At 44.1% G+C, this 15,274-nt stretch overlaps 2 protein-coding genes across 6 annotated transcripts in view; one reads left to right on the forward strand and one right to left on the reverse strand.

The window, feature by feature from the left end:
• The window catches only part of Erich1 (glutamate-rich 1), a gene marked incomplete at its 5' end in the record, with an annotated part of 52,793,804 nt that overhangs the window by 32,971,682 nt on the left and 19,806,848 nt on the right, over positions 1-15,274 (forward strand).
• The window catches only part of Trmt9b (tRNA methyltransferase 9B (putative)), a 55,664-nt gene that overhangs the window by 19,333 nt on the left and 21,057 nt on the right, over positions 1-15,274 (reverse strand). For 3 of the 6 annotated variants that reach the window (NM_001436851.1, NM_001107314.2, NM_001436850.1), the window contains 2 exon segments: positions 1,884-2,038; positions 11,286-11,474. In NM_001436851.1, coding sequence (NP_001423780.1) covers positions 1,884-2,037 — 154 coding nt within the window. In that variant the 5' untranslated portion in view covers position 2,038; positions 11,286-11,474. 6 annotated transcript variants of the gene reach the window in all.

Consider the following 15,274-nt stretch of genomic DNA (forward strand, 5'->3'; position numbering starts at 1 on the left):
CCTGATAGAAGGCTACAGTGTCTGTGGGTAGAGTGCATGAGACAACACTTTGTGCAAGCATGAGTAGAATATGTTGACCGAGAGTCCAGTGCCAACAAATCAGAAAGACACAGTGAATAAGAAACCCTGAAATAGAAATCCAAGCAAACAAGGGTAACTGACAAGAATGCATGATCAGTGCATAGTTGCACCTCCCTCCCCAGAGGCTTCCCCAGGACAGTGAGTTGGTGTTCGCCAATCCAGTGTTTATGATACATTTAGAACACACCACAAGTATGACAACCAATTTATTTTTCTTAGAGACGATTTTTAAAGCATGGGCAAGAGAGACGCATACCGGTAGAGAGAGGCACTGGGAGAGAGTAGTGCACACCTTTAGTCCCAGCACTTGGGAGGCAAAGGCAGGACGTTCTCTGTGGCAGAGAGGCCAGACTGATCTGGGTAGTGGGATTCAGGACAGCCAGGGCTACAAGGGAAGCCCCGTTCCCAAAACCAAAAACCAACCAACCAACCAAACAAACAAACATACAAAAGGCACAGAGAAGCCTTATGTATCAGGATAATTTTAAAGGTAATTTCACTAACCTTCTTATATATTTGGTTGTGAGCCTAGCCTTTAATGGCTGAGTCATCTCTCCAGCCCTTCACTAACCTTCTTAATTTCATTTTCTTACACTTAAACCTTTGCTGCATTTTAGAATTTATTTAGACATAAGATATAAGAAAAACACCACCTTATTTTATATGCTGCTCTCCTAAACCTCCTTAGTGAATTGCCCCTTTCCTCCCCAGCCGTGTGAAAGTCTTACACTTTGCATGGACACCGGACAGTGGACAGTAGGACCTTTGAGCTTGTTGCAGTCTCTAAAATCAGATACCTTTCTCCATTTTGTGGCAGTGGGATTTGAACGCAGGGCTCTGAACACAGAGAGCACGCATACCATCCCTGAGCCACATCCCTGACCCCAGGAAACCGTATTTGGTTTTAAAAACTGACATGCTAGAGAGCTTCTTTGGACTCTCACCTTCAGCATGGTAGGTACCTCTTTTTAAACTCTGGACTGCTTATATCCTCTGTCATATGCTGGGCACACACCCAGCAGTTTCTCCTGTCAGTATTAAGACTGATGTCAACCCAGACTAAGAGTGAGTTAACTGTAGCAAGCTTGTGATTCCTGGAACGTGGAGTCCAATCACACCTTAAACCTCAGTCTTCAACTGTGGTTGACTACTTCTCAATTCAGAAAGATGCTGAAGTTCTCCAGATAAATCAACAATTATGGAGGTACTACTCAATTAAAGGCATACCCTAGCAATAAGATGCCTATAAACAGGGGTTGGGGAAGGAGAGATCCATCAGAGAAATGAAAGGGTGTAAGACTTTGTTCATAATCTCACAAGTCTGGTTCTTTCATAAAAGAATATGGAACCACTCAACATGAGCCAAGAATACAAAACTCGTCCTCCAAATGTGAGAGTCTCTAAACTGAAAACGTCTAACGTGGCATCGTTTCCGTCCTTATTTGATTCTATCTGTGACAGGTTGGTGTTGATGCAGGATGTACATAAAGGATCTCTAAGTATAGTTGGGAGATGTTTTCTGCTTGGTGTCTTTGATGACGTGAATTTTTGCTCTAAAGTGAACACTTTAAAGCAGCCGTTTTCAACCTGCGGGTCACATCTCAGATACGCTGCATATCAGATATTCACATTACGATTCATAACAGTAGCAAAGTTGCAGCTATGAAGTAGCAACAAAATAATTTTATGGTTGGGGTGGGGGTCACCACAACACGAGGAACTGTATTAAAGGACTGCGGCATTAGGAAGGTTGTGTCGGTTTAATAAGAGATCACATACGGCAAAACAGAAGTATGGGTTACCAATGTCAGCGATGAGGCTGCCTGGCTTCTGGTCCTGCAGGAACTGGCGGACGCGGGGCCAAGCTTTGTTTTGAAGGTCACTGAAGTAGGGGGCGGTGCTCTCATAGACCTTGTGCACGTGCTGCTTCTCCAGCTGCACGGCTTCGGGATCCATCCTGGGGAGAGCAGGGCCAACACGAGGCGCACAGGTAAGAGAATGAAGCAGACACAGATAAAGGGGTGCAGAGTGTTCCCGATAATGGAACCTACCGCTGCAAAAGTTAGGCTGGTTTTGTACTTTCTGGTACCACCACTGACGCTTCAATACCAACAGCCTAACCTTGTCAAGTGTGGAGTGTTCATCTGCCCACTTTCAGAAACCAGTGGTTTGGGGACGGGTTAATCACCGGAAGTTTCTGCTCAGGATCAATTCTTCGTTTCGGAAGCATGGGGGTCATGAGTATCAAATGGTTTCCTTTGGATAAAAATTCTATCTAATTCGAGGTAGATTTTTAAATGTCGTAACGGGACGCTATCATTCCAAACGAGAAACACTGTGAGGTTGTGAAGATGGCTCACTTGGTAAAAGCACTTAGACCGGTAGATCCTTGGAGTTTCCCAGCCTAGCCTAATTGGCAAGTACAGCAACTGGGGAATGACATCTGAGAATGGCCTCTGGCCTATATGCGCACGCAGGCTTGCACGCAGGCACTCACGCAGGCAGGCAGGCAAGCAGGCACTCACACAGGCACTCACACAGGCACTCACGCAGGCACGCAGGCACGCAGGCACAGAAGCGCATGCGCAAGGGGCTTTGTGAATTATCTCTCCCTCTTATTTTTTTAATATGCTTGGATATTAAAACTTTATGTCTACTGCTTCTTCTTTTTGAGTAAATAGATTTTGACCTGAGTGATATCAACAGTCCACAAACAGATTTTTCTGGCCCTTTAATGTCCCCCTCGCCCCATTTTGGTTATATAATAGCTACTTAAATCTCTGAAGTTGAAATGTACATCCAATCACATTGCTTCTCAGCTTGGGCATCCTCAAAAGTGTTTACAGTTATCCAATTAAGTTCATCTGGCTCAGAAGGTTATGCAATGCCTCCTTGTTAATCTGTGTGCAAAACTCCTCCTCCTCGTTCAGCTGTATGCAATAACCCCGCCTCCATGTTCAACGCCGAATAATAAACATATGGAGCTTCCAGAATGCTGTCCGTGGTTTCTCCATCCCAGAGCCTAGTCCACCTGAGCCCAGCTATTTCCGTCTGTTTGGGTTCACATTCTCTCTGTTACCTCATCATCCTGTTCGGGTTCATCTATGCAGCCACGCAGGGACACCGTGCTCCACACAGGAGCAACCTCAACTTTCTTCATGCTTTTCTTCTGCTTGGTCATTTGTTTGTTTACCTATTTATGGGTGTTCTGTGCAGTATGCATGCTTCTATATATGCATGTTTGCGTGTGCGAACACACAGTCGTAGAAGCCAGAGGTTGATGTTGGGTATACTCGATAAGATTAATAGTTCTCCATCTTAAATATTGAAGCGGGGGCTCTCACTAACCCAGAGCTTCTAGACTTGGCCAGGCTGGCTAGACAGCTTGTGCCAGCGATCCTTCATCTCTGCCTCCCAAGTGCTAGGTTATAGGCATTCCTCCTCACACGCACACTGGCATTTATATAGATGTGAGGGACCCGAACTCCCATCTTGCATGCGCTTCACCCACCAAGCCATCTTCCCAGCCCCTGCATACTTTTCTTTCGAGTCAAAAAAATCTCCATCTCAGGAATTTGTCTATTTGAACGCCAAACCCCTTTTACAGAAGCAATCAGGCCCTGTGTATTTTGGAGACCCTTAAAACAGATGACGCTGACAAGCACAATAAGGCAACATTTAAATGGCGAATGACATAGACTGGATTCCTCCCGGATGCACATTCACGGCAAGAGTGCAGTCCTCAGAGTCAACTAGGCAGGGCTCACAGGGTCTCATAGGAATTGAAGCAACCAACCCGGACCCTGTACAGCTGTGAATTAGGTCCTCTGCATACAGGGTGTTCTTTGGTGTTCTTTGGTACTCCTAACAGTGAGAGTGGAGGGCGCTCTGACACTTTTGCCTCAGTGTGGGATCCTTTCCCTCCCATTGGATTGCCTCGTCCAGCCTTGAGATGAGGGCATGTGCCTCGTCTCATTGTAACTTGCTATGCCATGTTTTGGTTGATACTGATGGGAGGACTGCTCTTTTCAGAAGGAAAATGGAGGAGTTATGGATCAGGGGGAAGGAGGGAGGTGAGGGAGAGACTGGGAAGAGTGAAGGGAGGGGAAACTGAGTTCAAGATGTAATGAACAAGAGAAGAATTTTTTAAAAAAGGGCCAGACATAAAATACCAGTTCAAAAGGAATGGCTCCAATTTAAGTGCAGAGCATTTAGTCTGAACGACACCCCCCTGGAGACTTTTCTCTGAGTTCTCTCCCAAATTGCTTGGCTTCTACCAAAAACAAGTAGCCTTGGAAATTGCTGTTTTCGATTGGGCGAGCGGGGCGAATCCATTCTGTTCTTATTGTATCACACGCAAGGTTTAAATGCTGCAGTCAATCATCGGCTGTGAGTGTAACACGCTTGAAATTCTGTGGGTCTGAATTTCTGAGAGTAATTTCCAAGGGAATTTGATGGATGCTGAACAAGCCAATTCCTTCTGAGGTTGGTAGCTTCTGAAGCTAATGAGAGCAGAGGGGAAGCCAGCAGTGGATTCTAGCTGGAGAATGGGATGTGGACGTGATCTTAGCCAGGCTTCCTGTTCTGTGTGTTACCAAATTTCAGACCTGCAAAATATTCTAGGTCAAAGGGCTCAGTAGACAAAGCCCCAGTGGTATGTCTTGCCTGTGAGATGTAAAAGCCCACCAGCGCCCTGTGGGTTTCAGAAAAGAGTCCAAGTTGGTTTGCAAAACTGTCCATTTCTCAAACCCACTGGACCTACACTACTGTTTGTTTCTTCCCACAGACTAAGACTCCACACAAAGTGTTTGGGAAATGTTACTCTGGTGATTTCCACTTCAAGGAAGTGCCTAAAACCGAGGAAGCTTTTCCTGAGTACCCCCTTTCCACCCATGTCATTTCAGTGGCCCTTGTGCCTGTAGACTTTGCACTGTCATTGCTGGCAATCTGAGAGCGGCTTCTCTCTGCTGCACTCTCTGGGTCCAGGGTGAAATGGGAACAAGGTCATAGGTGGAAGTAACTCAGCCTTGAGAATCTCAGCCAAAGAACCAGGAGAATCATATGAGCACAGGTGCCTCTGGGGTTTCAGAGTCCAGTTTGAACCATGCACACATAAACAGAACAAGAGAGAGGAAAAAATCCTGTAAAATAAAGGTAGCTTTTAAATAGCACAGGAGACCAGAGAGGCTGGCGGGAAGAGAGCAGGAGGAACGGACAGCCTACTCTATGACCTAGTTCTAGCTCCTCTGAGGGGTCTGGACTGTTGCCTGGAGGTCATCTGACTCCAAGATAAATGTTACTTCACAGTGCTGGCCGAGTCCAGTTCTTCAGTTCCTAACCTGGAATTTCAAGTGCCTTCTAGTCAGCCCCACGACGTTCTTTCCAGCCTCATTATGTTCCTTGCAACTCATCTTCCCTAAGACAGACAAATTGATTCTTTTTACTTTGTTCTCTTCTATTTGAAGAGAAACTAGACTATTAAATTGCTTCTTTCAAAATGACAGAAATTTAGAAATGATTGCTTTCCTCTTCAAGTAACTCGTGTTCAAGGGATAGTGACAGCGACTGTCACTAGTTAAGCAATCTATAAAACTTACGATGTAACCCTGGTAGAAACAAACAAAGTCAAACATGAATAATAATAATGAAAATAATAAATATGATGATGGCAAAAAACAAGCAACTCCATGGATGTGTTAGCTTTTCTGTAACAAAATACCTGACGTGAACAACGTAAAAGGAGGGAGGTTTTCTTTTGCCTCACATTTCCATGGACATTTGGCCCAGTTACTTTGAGCTTATAAGCCGAGGGAGAACATCACGGCTGGGAGCCCGTGGCTAGGCAGTATCACCATATGGTATTCAGGAAGCCAAGGCAAAGAGCTAGAGAAAAGGACTGGGATGAAATATGTGCCTCAAGGGGACACCCACAGTGACCCACTTTCTCTAACCAGAACCCGCTCCCTAATTTCCAATCCCACTTTGCCATCAGGAGCACCCAAGTCTTTAGCAGGTGTTTTAATTATGGGTTTTGTTGCTGTGAAGAGATACCATGACCAAGGCAACTCTTATAAGGGCAAACGTTTAATTGGGACTATTTACAGTTTCAGAGGTTTAGTCTATTATCATCATGGCAGGAAGCATGGCAGTGTTCAGGGGACATGGTGTGGGAAGAGCAGGGAGTTCTACATTTTGATCCAAAGGCAGCCAAGAGGAGACTCTCTTCTACACTGGGTGGAACTTGAGCATAGTAGACCTCAAAGGCCGCCTACACAGTGACATACTTCCTTCAATAAGGCCACACCTACTCTAATAAAGCCATACCCTTTATACTGCCACTTCCTGTGGCCAAACTTTGAAAAATCTATGGGGGGCCAAAACTAATCAAATCACCACAATACGTGACTTTAGGGACAGCCCAGATCCAACTGGTACCAACATCAAAAGGGGCACTTGGCAGGAAGAATGCAAGAAAAGTCCAGAAAAGGGGTTGGGGATTTAGCTCAGTGGTAGAGCGCTTACCTAGGAAGCGCAAGGCCCTGGGTTCGGTCCCCAGCTCCGGAAAAAAAAAAAAAAAAAAAAAAGAAAAGTCCAGAAAAGGTTCACGGATGTTGACATCTCTGTGTTCTTTTCCCTTGACCGCAAACCCCACTGGCCTTCACAGTGACCCCCCCACCCAACCTTAGGTCTCAGAAGCTGTGTTCAGATCACACTGCTGCTTGCTACTTTTCATGCTTCCCACTTTTTATTTTTAATAAACCCTGTCACCTGTGACTCTTTCCCATGGTAATTCTAGAAAAGCTGGGTCTCCTGGCTTCCAACGACTGCTCACATCTTGCTTATGGTCCAGAGTTCCTTTCCTGTTGTTTGTTTGTTTGTTTGTTTTTTAAACTCTGTATATGCAAATTGTGTTTTCTAATTATAAAAGTACAGTGGAATAAAACTAAACAGATTGAAGTGAGATCAGTGCTTTGCCAGAGTTTTTGGGTAGAGAGAGAACTGGGAGGTAAGAAGAGAAAGAACTATATCATGTTTCACTCCTCCATTTTGGTGATGACGTTGTAGCAGTTTGCTATTGCTTGTTTTGTTGTCGCTTGCTTTCGGTGTGTGTGTGTGTGTGTGTGTGTGTGTGTGTGTGTGTGTGTGTGTGTGTGTAATAGGGAGGAGGAGGATGGAGGAAGAGGGAAGAAGGGGGACCACTCATGATGAGAAAGTAAGTGACTGTAAGGGTAAGGCACATGCCTGGTTTCAGTGCCCTCTAGAATGAAACACGTTTGGGGAGCAAAGGCCCCCGTGGTACTCATCGGTGAGTCAGGAGAGACGGGAAAAGTAGGAAGGATTCATAATAAACTACATGCTGAAACCCAGAACTATTTTCTGTCCCTCTTCTGATCTCTTGCATCTTGCCCTACTCAGATGGACTTGCGATGTCCCTGGGCATGTGTCCCACATCCCTGAACACATTTCATTGTTGAGGGTGAGCAGGTGAGCCAGGCTCTCGTGGGTCCTTCTGAGGATTATCTCAGTGTGGAGCTGAGCAGCAAGTGGCTTCCCCTCTGATGTCACAGTTGGAAACATGAAAGGGTCAAGCTGTGACTCCATCTTTCCTACCATATGGAAAGGACTCATCTCCAAGTAGAGGCAATGAGGTCAGGGAAGGCAAGCAGAGAAGAGAGAGGAGAGGAGAGAGTCCGGGTAGCGGGATACTGCCTTGCAGTATTCCAGTCTCTGTGGTTTGGGCTCCTGTGGCCCCACAAGTTAATCTTAACCCTCCAGGGCAGAGTCAATGCCTCCTCAACATAAGCTTGTTGTTTCTGATCTCTCACTGTCAGTCCAGCTACTCCTGACAGGAAGAGCTGCAACCTTCCTCAGAGCAAGAGAGAGAGAAGAAGAAACAATGGGAAATTAGCAGAGCAGGTGCCTGGCTGGGGACTGGCTAGGACATTAGCAATTCCTGCTCCTGGAAGCAGGGCCCTCATTAAGAAATCACAAGTGTTTGGATTGTCTCTTCTGCATGTGTGATTAAACACTTCATCTTCTCGAGTCAGGCAAAGTCACGTGACTGTCTGTGGGTGTCAATCATGATCCAAAAAGATGAGGCTGGCTTCTGAGTGGAAAAATCTTTAAGCAGCCTATGGCTTGCTGGATCCCTTTCCTTTGTCTCCAAAAGGGAAGTTTTATTAATTTTGCACAGACAAAGGGATCCTTATGGGAGAGCCCATGATGGTTTTATGGTTTTTAGACACAGAGCAGCAAGCATGTGAAGGACGGACAGGACAAATGAGAGACTGGAGCCAGGGAGTAAAGGCCAGGGCTGTTACCAAGAGATGTGTGTGAGGGTGGGAGAGTATGTGTGGAAGATAAGGGTTCCTTCAAAGCCTTTATACAGATGTGTTAGACTTCCAGTGAGTTCTTTGGTGACAAGGCTACTTTCTGTCCAGCCTTGGTAGGCAGAGCATGTCCCTCAAAACAACCTTTATGTTTTGCTGCCAAATGGCCCTTTCTGAAGTTACAGTGACTTCAGACTTCAGTGTGAAAGAGACAACATATCAATTTGAATTATTTTAAGATGGTACAACCCTAACACTCCCTCAGTCTATATTCTCTCTCTCTCTCTCTGTCTCTCTGTCTCTGTGTGTATTTCTCTATCTCGTGTGTGTCTGTCTTTGTCTCTTTCTGTCTCTGTCTCTCTCTGTCTCTGTGTTTCTCTCTGTGTCTCTCTCTGTCTCTCTCTGTCTCTGTCTCTGTGTGTGTCTGTCTCTGTCTCTTTCTCTGCCTTTTTATCTCTGTGTGTGTCTGTCTGTCTCTCTGTGTGTCTGCCTGTCTCTGTTTCTTTCACTGTCTTTGTTTCTGTCTCTCTGTGTCTGTGTCTGTCTCTTTCTCTCTATCTTTCTCTGTCTCTCTCTGTCTCTTCTGTCTGTCTCTCTGTCTCCGTCTCTGTCTCTCCGTCTCTGTCTCTCTCTCTGTCTCTCTATCTCTGTCTCTCTCTCTCTCTCTCTGTGGGGGGGTGTCACATGAACAGAATCCAGGGTCTCACGTACACTTTGCACTCTGCTGCTCTCACCCCTCCTCCCCCCTTCTCTATCATTGACCTGCACACCTCATCCTATAACATGTTTAATGAGGAAATAAAGAAAAAAACTCAAGGGCAACTCAGCGAGTTCTCTTTTTAATTTTTGAATTTTAAAAGAGGCATAGCTGACAAGCAAAACCCTGCACAGAACGAAAGTACCTAATCTGTTAAGTCTGGTTACATGTAGCCATGGAGAAAGCCACACAGACCATTAAGACAATGACCCTACCTCTCGACTCAAAGGTGTCCTTCCTTCAGTCCCTGTGTAGGAAGGTCTGTAGCTAGTGCTACCTTCCACCCTCACTGTGCTTAGTTTTGGGAATGCCAGCCTCCTGGGCTAAAAAAAAGAGGGAGCAGCAACAGCCACAATTTCAAGGGCAAGCTCTGGGTATATGATATGACCAAAATTAAAACAAAATGAGAGGTTTGCTTTCTTTCACCCAGGTATAGCACTTCTTGAAGGTCCATAAAAACACACCCAGTTTTCCATACATGGGTAAACATGCTAGGAAGAGCTAAACATGCTCCCAAGACAAGGCCTTCCTGCTGGTCCATCAAGGAGGCGGACATCACCCTTGACCCATAGATGTCTAAAGAACTCTGGGAAGGATTAGTCTTGTTCCCTAGAGCACTTCTTTCTCCAGTTCCATGACAGCATTTGTGACATCCCTGGCTTGCTGGCTATAATTTGTCATTTTTCTCTCCATGAATTTGGAATCTCTATTCTTGCAAAAGTCGAAGCCGTTTTCCTGAAGTATCTCTCAGTGTAGCCACACTTGGACCAGGCTCCAGCCCGTGAACCATCAAAAGACACACTCATATCTTAGCCAAGCCATTGCAGACATATATGCAGGGGCTACATAAACGGGCGAATGAGGAATGCAAGCTTTACCCCAGAGGGAGGAGGGACCCTTGAAGGATTTTCAACTTGCAATTGTGTGTGTTTTCAACTGGAGTATAAACTTAGAATGTGGGCACTGGGACGGGAGATATATGTGCTGCACATACATGATATGCATGACACATATAAAACATATAGAATACATACACCAACAAAATTGCCTCAGACGGTATGGATACAGAGCGTCACTAGATAATTACAGAGCAAATGAATTAATAGCTGTTTCTTTGACTCCTCTCACCAGACAATAATACTTTACTTGAGGCAAAGAGGTCTTAGGCTGAAGCTGTGAATACTTTGCCCAAGGCCCAGAAAGCTCCGAGAGGAGCAGAGCTAAGACTCAGGTTCCCTGGGACTATATTGTACTATTGTTTGTCTATTGAGAGACAAGGTTTATAGACACACCTAGCTATATAGCTGCCACATATCTTAAATAAATAATAAATATAAATATTATTATTAACGCCAGAGACACAGTATTTTATAAAAATTTGGCATCAAAATCTGCTTTAAATTTCCAAGGTATTGAAAATACCCAACTGTAATTCTGAAGTAAGACTCTAAGTTGATCAGAATAATGATAAGACTTATTTAGAATAGGTGGCCTTTATTGCTATTTCAAACACATGGTGCTTCAAACATCTCTGTTACTGTTTGCAAAACCTCTCACTTAAAAATGTTTATATTAGGCCAGAAAGTGGTGCTATATGCCTTTAATCCCAGCACTGGTGTAGGGCAGGGGTGCAGAACAGTTATATCTGTTTGAGTCTATTTGAGGTCAGTCTGGTCTAGAGTGAGTTCCAGGATTAAAAAAAAACCCATCTCAAAACACTACATATATATATATATATATATATATATATATATATATATATGTATATATATATGTGTGTGTGTGTGTATGTGTGTCTGTGCGTATGTATGAATATATGTGTGTGTATGTATATATGTATATGTATATATATATGTATGTATATGTGTGTGTATATATGTATATGTATATATATATATATTTATTATCTTAGAAAAGCATTAGCAAATACCAAATAGGTTTGTATAGTTTTTATTTCCTTCCCTCACACAGTGCAAAAATGAAGCTTCAATCTACTTTCCAGCATCTCAGCATACATGTTAAACTATAGGCACTAGACTAATTGGATTTGATACATATGCCCACCACTCAATCCCCCCCCCCCAGTCTTTGAAATACAATGACAGGCAGCTACTAACCTGACTCATTTTGTGATCATGTGGATTATTTCTGGTTTTGGTAAATCACGGCAGTTTCCTTCCTCAGGGAGGAACAGTTCCTTCTCAGGGCTCTCAGTATATAACACACATGAAAGGAGCAGGAATTGAGTTAGTGAGCCCTTCACAAGATCCACCACTCAGTATGAGTCTCTGAAGAGAATCCAAGCCCTATGAGGAAAAACAACAAAAATGGGTCACTTAACAACATAAGAATATAAAACCTGCTATTGTCAAGTTGGTCTCTTGACCTATGCATCCCACTAAAGGAGGAAGGGGCTACAAAGAAAGGCCAGTATGTGGAATATACTAGAATTATCAAGATAGTTTGTAAACAAAAGTACTTTTACCCCAAATTATAAGCACAGAGAGTCATCTCAAACCCAGTGGTTTAAGATGTATTCTACTTGATATTATTGCTTTGCTACAGGACTGCAGCAATGAAATGACCCCTGGAGACAATCTGCTACACCCATAGACCAGTGTCTCTCAGCCATCATCAGAGAACCTTCCTCCTGTAGGAAATGGGAACGAATACAGAGACCCACAATTGGACAGAGCCCAGAATAGGAAAGACCTTGGAACACTCAGCCCTAAATGGGATGTCTTCATCAATCCTCTCCCCTCAAGGCTCAGGGAACTTCGAAGAAGAGGAGGCAGAAAGATTGTAAGAGCCAGTGGGATGGACGACACCAAGGAAACGCACCTTCCAAACAAGACAGGACTGACACAGCATACATGAACTCACAGAGACCGGGGCAGCAGTCTCCCCATTCACAGTATCAGCTACTGTGACAAGTCCTCCTGGTCAACCAGCAATGTTCATACTTTGTTTTTATTTTTATAATATTATCATGAAATCCATTAAAAGACTTTCAACAATAAAAAAAATGAAAAAAAGTAACCCACATAGCAAAAGTCTCTTTGTAACATAGAAATTGTGGGGTAGAGAATGAGATTCCAAGAGCAGCCTGACATCAAAGACAGAGCCCACTCTCTAGTAAACACTCTGTCTTCATTGCTTATCTATAAGTGAGGTCACCAGACTTCAATCTCCATCAGCCACTGTTGTCTGTGTTGAGCGGATCCTTTGTCTATGTTCTGCACACATGAAAGGACACAACATATGCCTTCTGGTACATGTGACAATTATCAAGGTGACTGAGTGGGATCCACATGGCTTCCCCCAGCTTGCTATTGCTCTTTTCCCACCCCAATCTTGGTCTCTGCAGTGTACATTGTATTGCCTATTCCCAAGTGACTTCTGAGCTCACAGAGAAGCTGACACAGGAAGTGGGATTGGTCCCTCCATTTCAGACTCAAGCTGATTCATCTCAAAGAGCTCTCCAGACCCATCCGCTGAGAACTGTCTGCCCCCATCCCCCAATTCTGAAACTAGGAGTAAAGAGAAGAGCAAAATGCCTCAAGAATAAAAACATTGTGTTTTCAAGAACAGCTAGAAGGTAACCCACTACCAAACATGGTTATTATTGTTTATCCCATGACCTAAAAATGCCCACAGAGGGAAAGAAGCTGGCCATTCAGCTACTGAGAGAAAGCTTGGTCAGGAACTCTAGCTGACTCCTTAACTTTCCTGGTCAGTTTCTGGTGCATGTCGCAAGACTGCAATTTTCCCTCAGTCCAACTACTCTGGTTGTCTGCAGACATTGTGAGCACTCGGTCTGCTAATAATTTGTTCTCTCTCTCTCTCTCTCTCTCTCTCTCTCTCTCTCTCTCCTAATTACTGTTCTATTATTTTTGCTTGCTATATAATTAATAAACTTATTCAAGACTCAAAATACAATGGGTATGGTAGGTCATTCTCTAAACTGTACAGAACCATCCCTATTTAAGGATCTCTGAGGAGTCTCTGGTCTTTTGCAATGACATTTGAACTCGAGATATCTGAAAGTCACAGGCAAGTATCTAGTCTGTGCTATTGAGCATCAAAAATGGTCTCCTTAGGGAGTACATTAGGGAGAGATTTTGAGTTAGCTCCTGGATAGTTACGTACCTGTTCCCAAACTGCTTTAATCATAACTAAGATAAATCTGTTACATAGGCTATGTCTGATGCAAAGTTTCCCCACCTGGATGACCCTTCCAAGTCTGGTCACACATTGTTATCTTGGCTTGGTTCTGCATGCACTTTTTCTTCAGCATTAGTGGCAGATCTGTTAGCCTTCTCTGACTTCTGAGGGCTCCAATGTCTTACTCAGTAAGAGCAGCTGATGGAAAGAGTTGGAAGCGATGTAGAAGGTACAGGTGAGCAACCTGGATTTTCTATAGGCTCCATGCAAATTCTCCATATGCCTGTATGTTACTGACTTAGGTGTCCTAAGTTAGATCCAAATTTGCCTCTTTCTAAAGTATTTGAATCCTGTTATCTCCTCCAGGAAGTTACTGAGTAAAACTGAAACACAGTAGTACCTATCTTTGTAAGTCTGAATTCAAATGAGTCCTTGAGCTCTGTCAGGCATTTGATATTAAAATAAATACACTGTCTCCGCTTCTCCTTGTGCTAATGGGAAACGATTTTCTGACACAAACCGCCTGAAATGATGAGGTGCAGCATGTGCGTGAGCTGTCCAGTAAGAGGGTCAGATCTTGACCACAGAGCAAAGGCAGTGTTAGGGTTAAAGGATTTTCTTGACTGAGTTAGCACAAAGCTATCATTTATTTAACAGAGTATTCTCAAGGTTCATATGCTTTTGTGTACAGATAAAACACCAAGGATAAAGATTAAACAGACCCTCCTCCCAGTCAGGGTTCCAAAATGGTCAATGCCATCAGAGGGGATATAAGAGGAGGTTCCGGGTGTAGGCCTGAGCAGGTGGTTCTTGTGGAATTTGAAGAACACGTAAAAGGGACTTGAGGCTTTGGATTGTGGACTGGTTAGAGATCATGACAACAGCAGCAGCAGCAGCAACAAGAATAAAACCCAACAAAGAAACAAAATAAAATATTATCCTCGCACTTGGCAACTAGGGTCATGGGAATATGCTCTATCAGAGAAGAATCATCCAGAGTGAGCAAGAATAAGGCGGGAATACACGGGCTGCTAATACTTGACCTCCACAGATGTCAGCTGGCCACATCTCCTAGAGTGACAGAGGATTCAATGCCATTAAAGAAGTATGAGGGGGCAGATACAAGGTAAGAATTGCACTGGTGACCATGAGACGAGAAAAGGAAGGTGTGTAGAAGTGAGCTTTCCCACTGTCTAGAGTCTAGCCTGAGAGAGATCATTCAAGAACGGCTGTGTACAAAACAAGTAAGCAAGGACTGACTGATCTTGCACATGAGGCAAGAGCTGCTTTTACAGTTGGGCGTGACAGGAACTCTAATTCTGTTAAGTAAGGAGACTAGTGAAACGATCTCATTAATGCCGAGAACTCTGCCCAGAAACTCCCTGAGATCCGCCAGAAAGATCCCAGTGAACATGGCAGCAAAGGGAACAACAGAAAGCCTACGAAGTGGGGCTTCCAACAACAAAATACAGGGCCCAGGGGGAATACGCCCCGCCTGCAATCACAATGCCTATCAGATGCATATCGAAGTGAAGGGGTCAAATAGGAAATGTGCTTCTTTTTTTGTATTAAGGAAAAAAGACCTGACATGTCCCCAACAAAACTTTACTCTTTTCTTCAAAAATTCCCAGGATTCTTTGTCTAAATGAACTTCTATTTCAGGGTGGACTATTATCCTCACAATCAAAGCCAGCAGGATGACATCCGGGTGGAGAACACGAGCATATGCAGCTGCTCCTCCACAGGCGATGGCCGGGTCTTCTTCATGCTAACTAGGTTATATAATTCACTCTGAGTTCACAGACTAGGAAATGCCAGAGAAGAACAAGAAAATCAAATATGAAATTTAAGGGAGATAGAAACAGAGTGGCCAGCTTCCCCCAGGCATCCGCTGCTGGTGTCAATTTGATGAAACTAGCCTCCAGTCTGCACAGAGATCAAA

Source organism: Rattus norvegicus, chromosome 16 (assembly GCF_021556685.1).
Source record: "Rattus norvegicus strain SHRSP/BbbUtx chromosome 16, alternate assembly SHRSP_T2T, whole genome shotgun sequence".
In the NCBI taxonomy this organism is placed as follows: domain Eukaryota; kingdom Metazoa; phylum Chordata; class Mammalia; order Rodentia; family Muridae; genus Rattus; species Rattus norvegicus.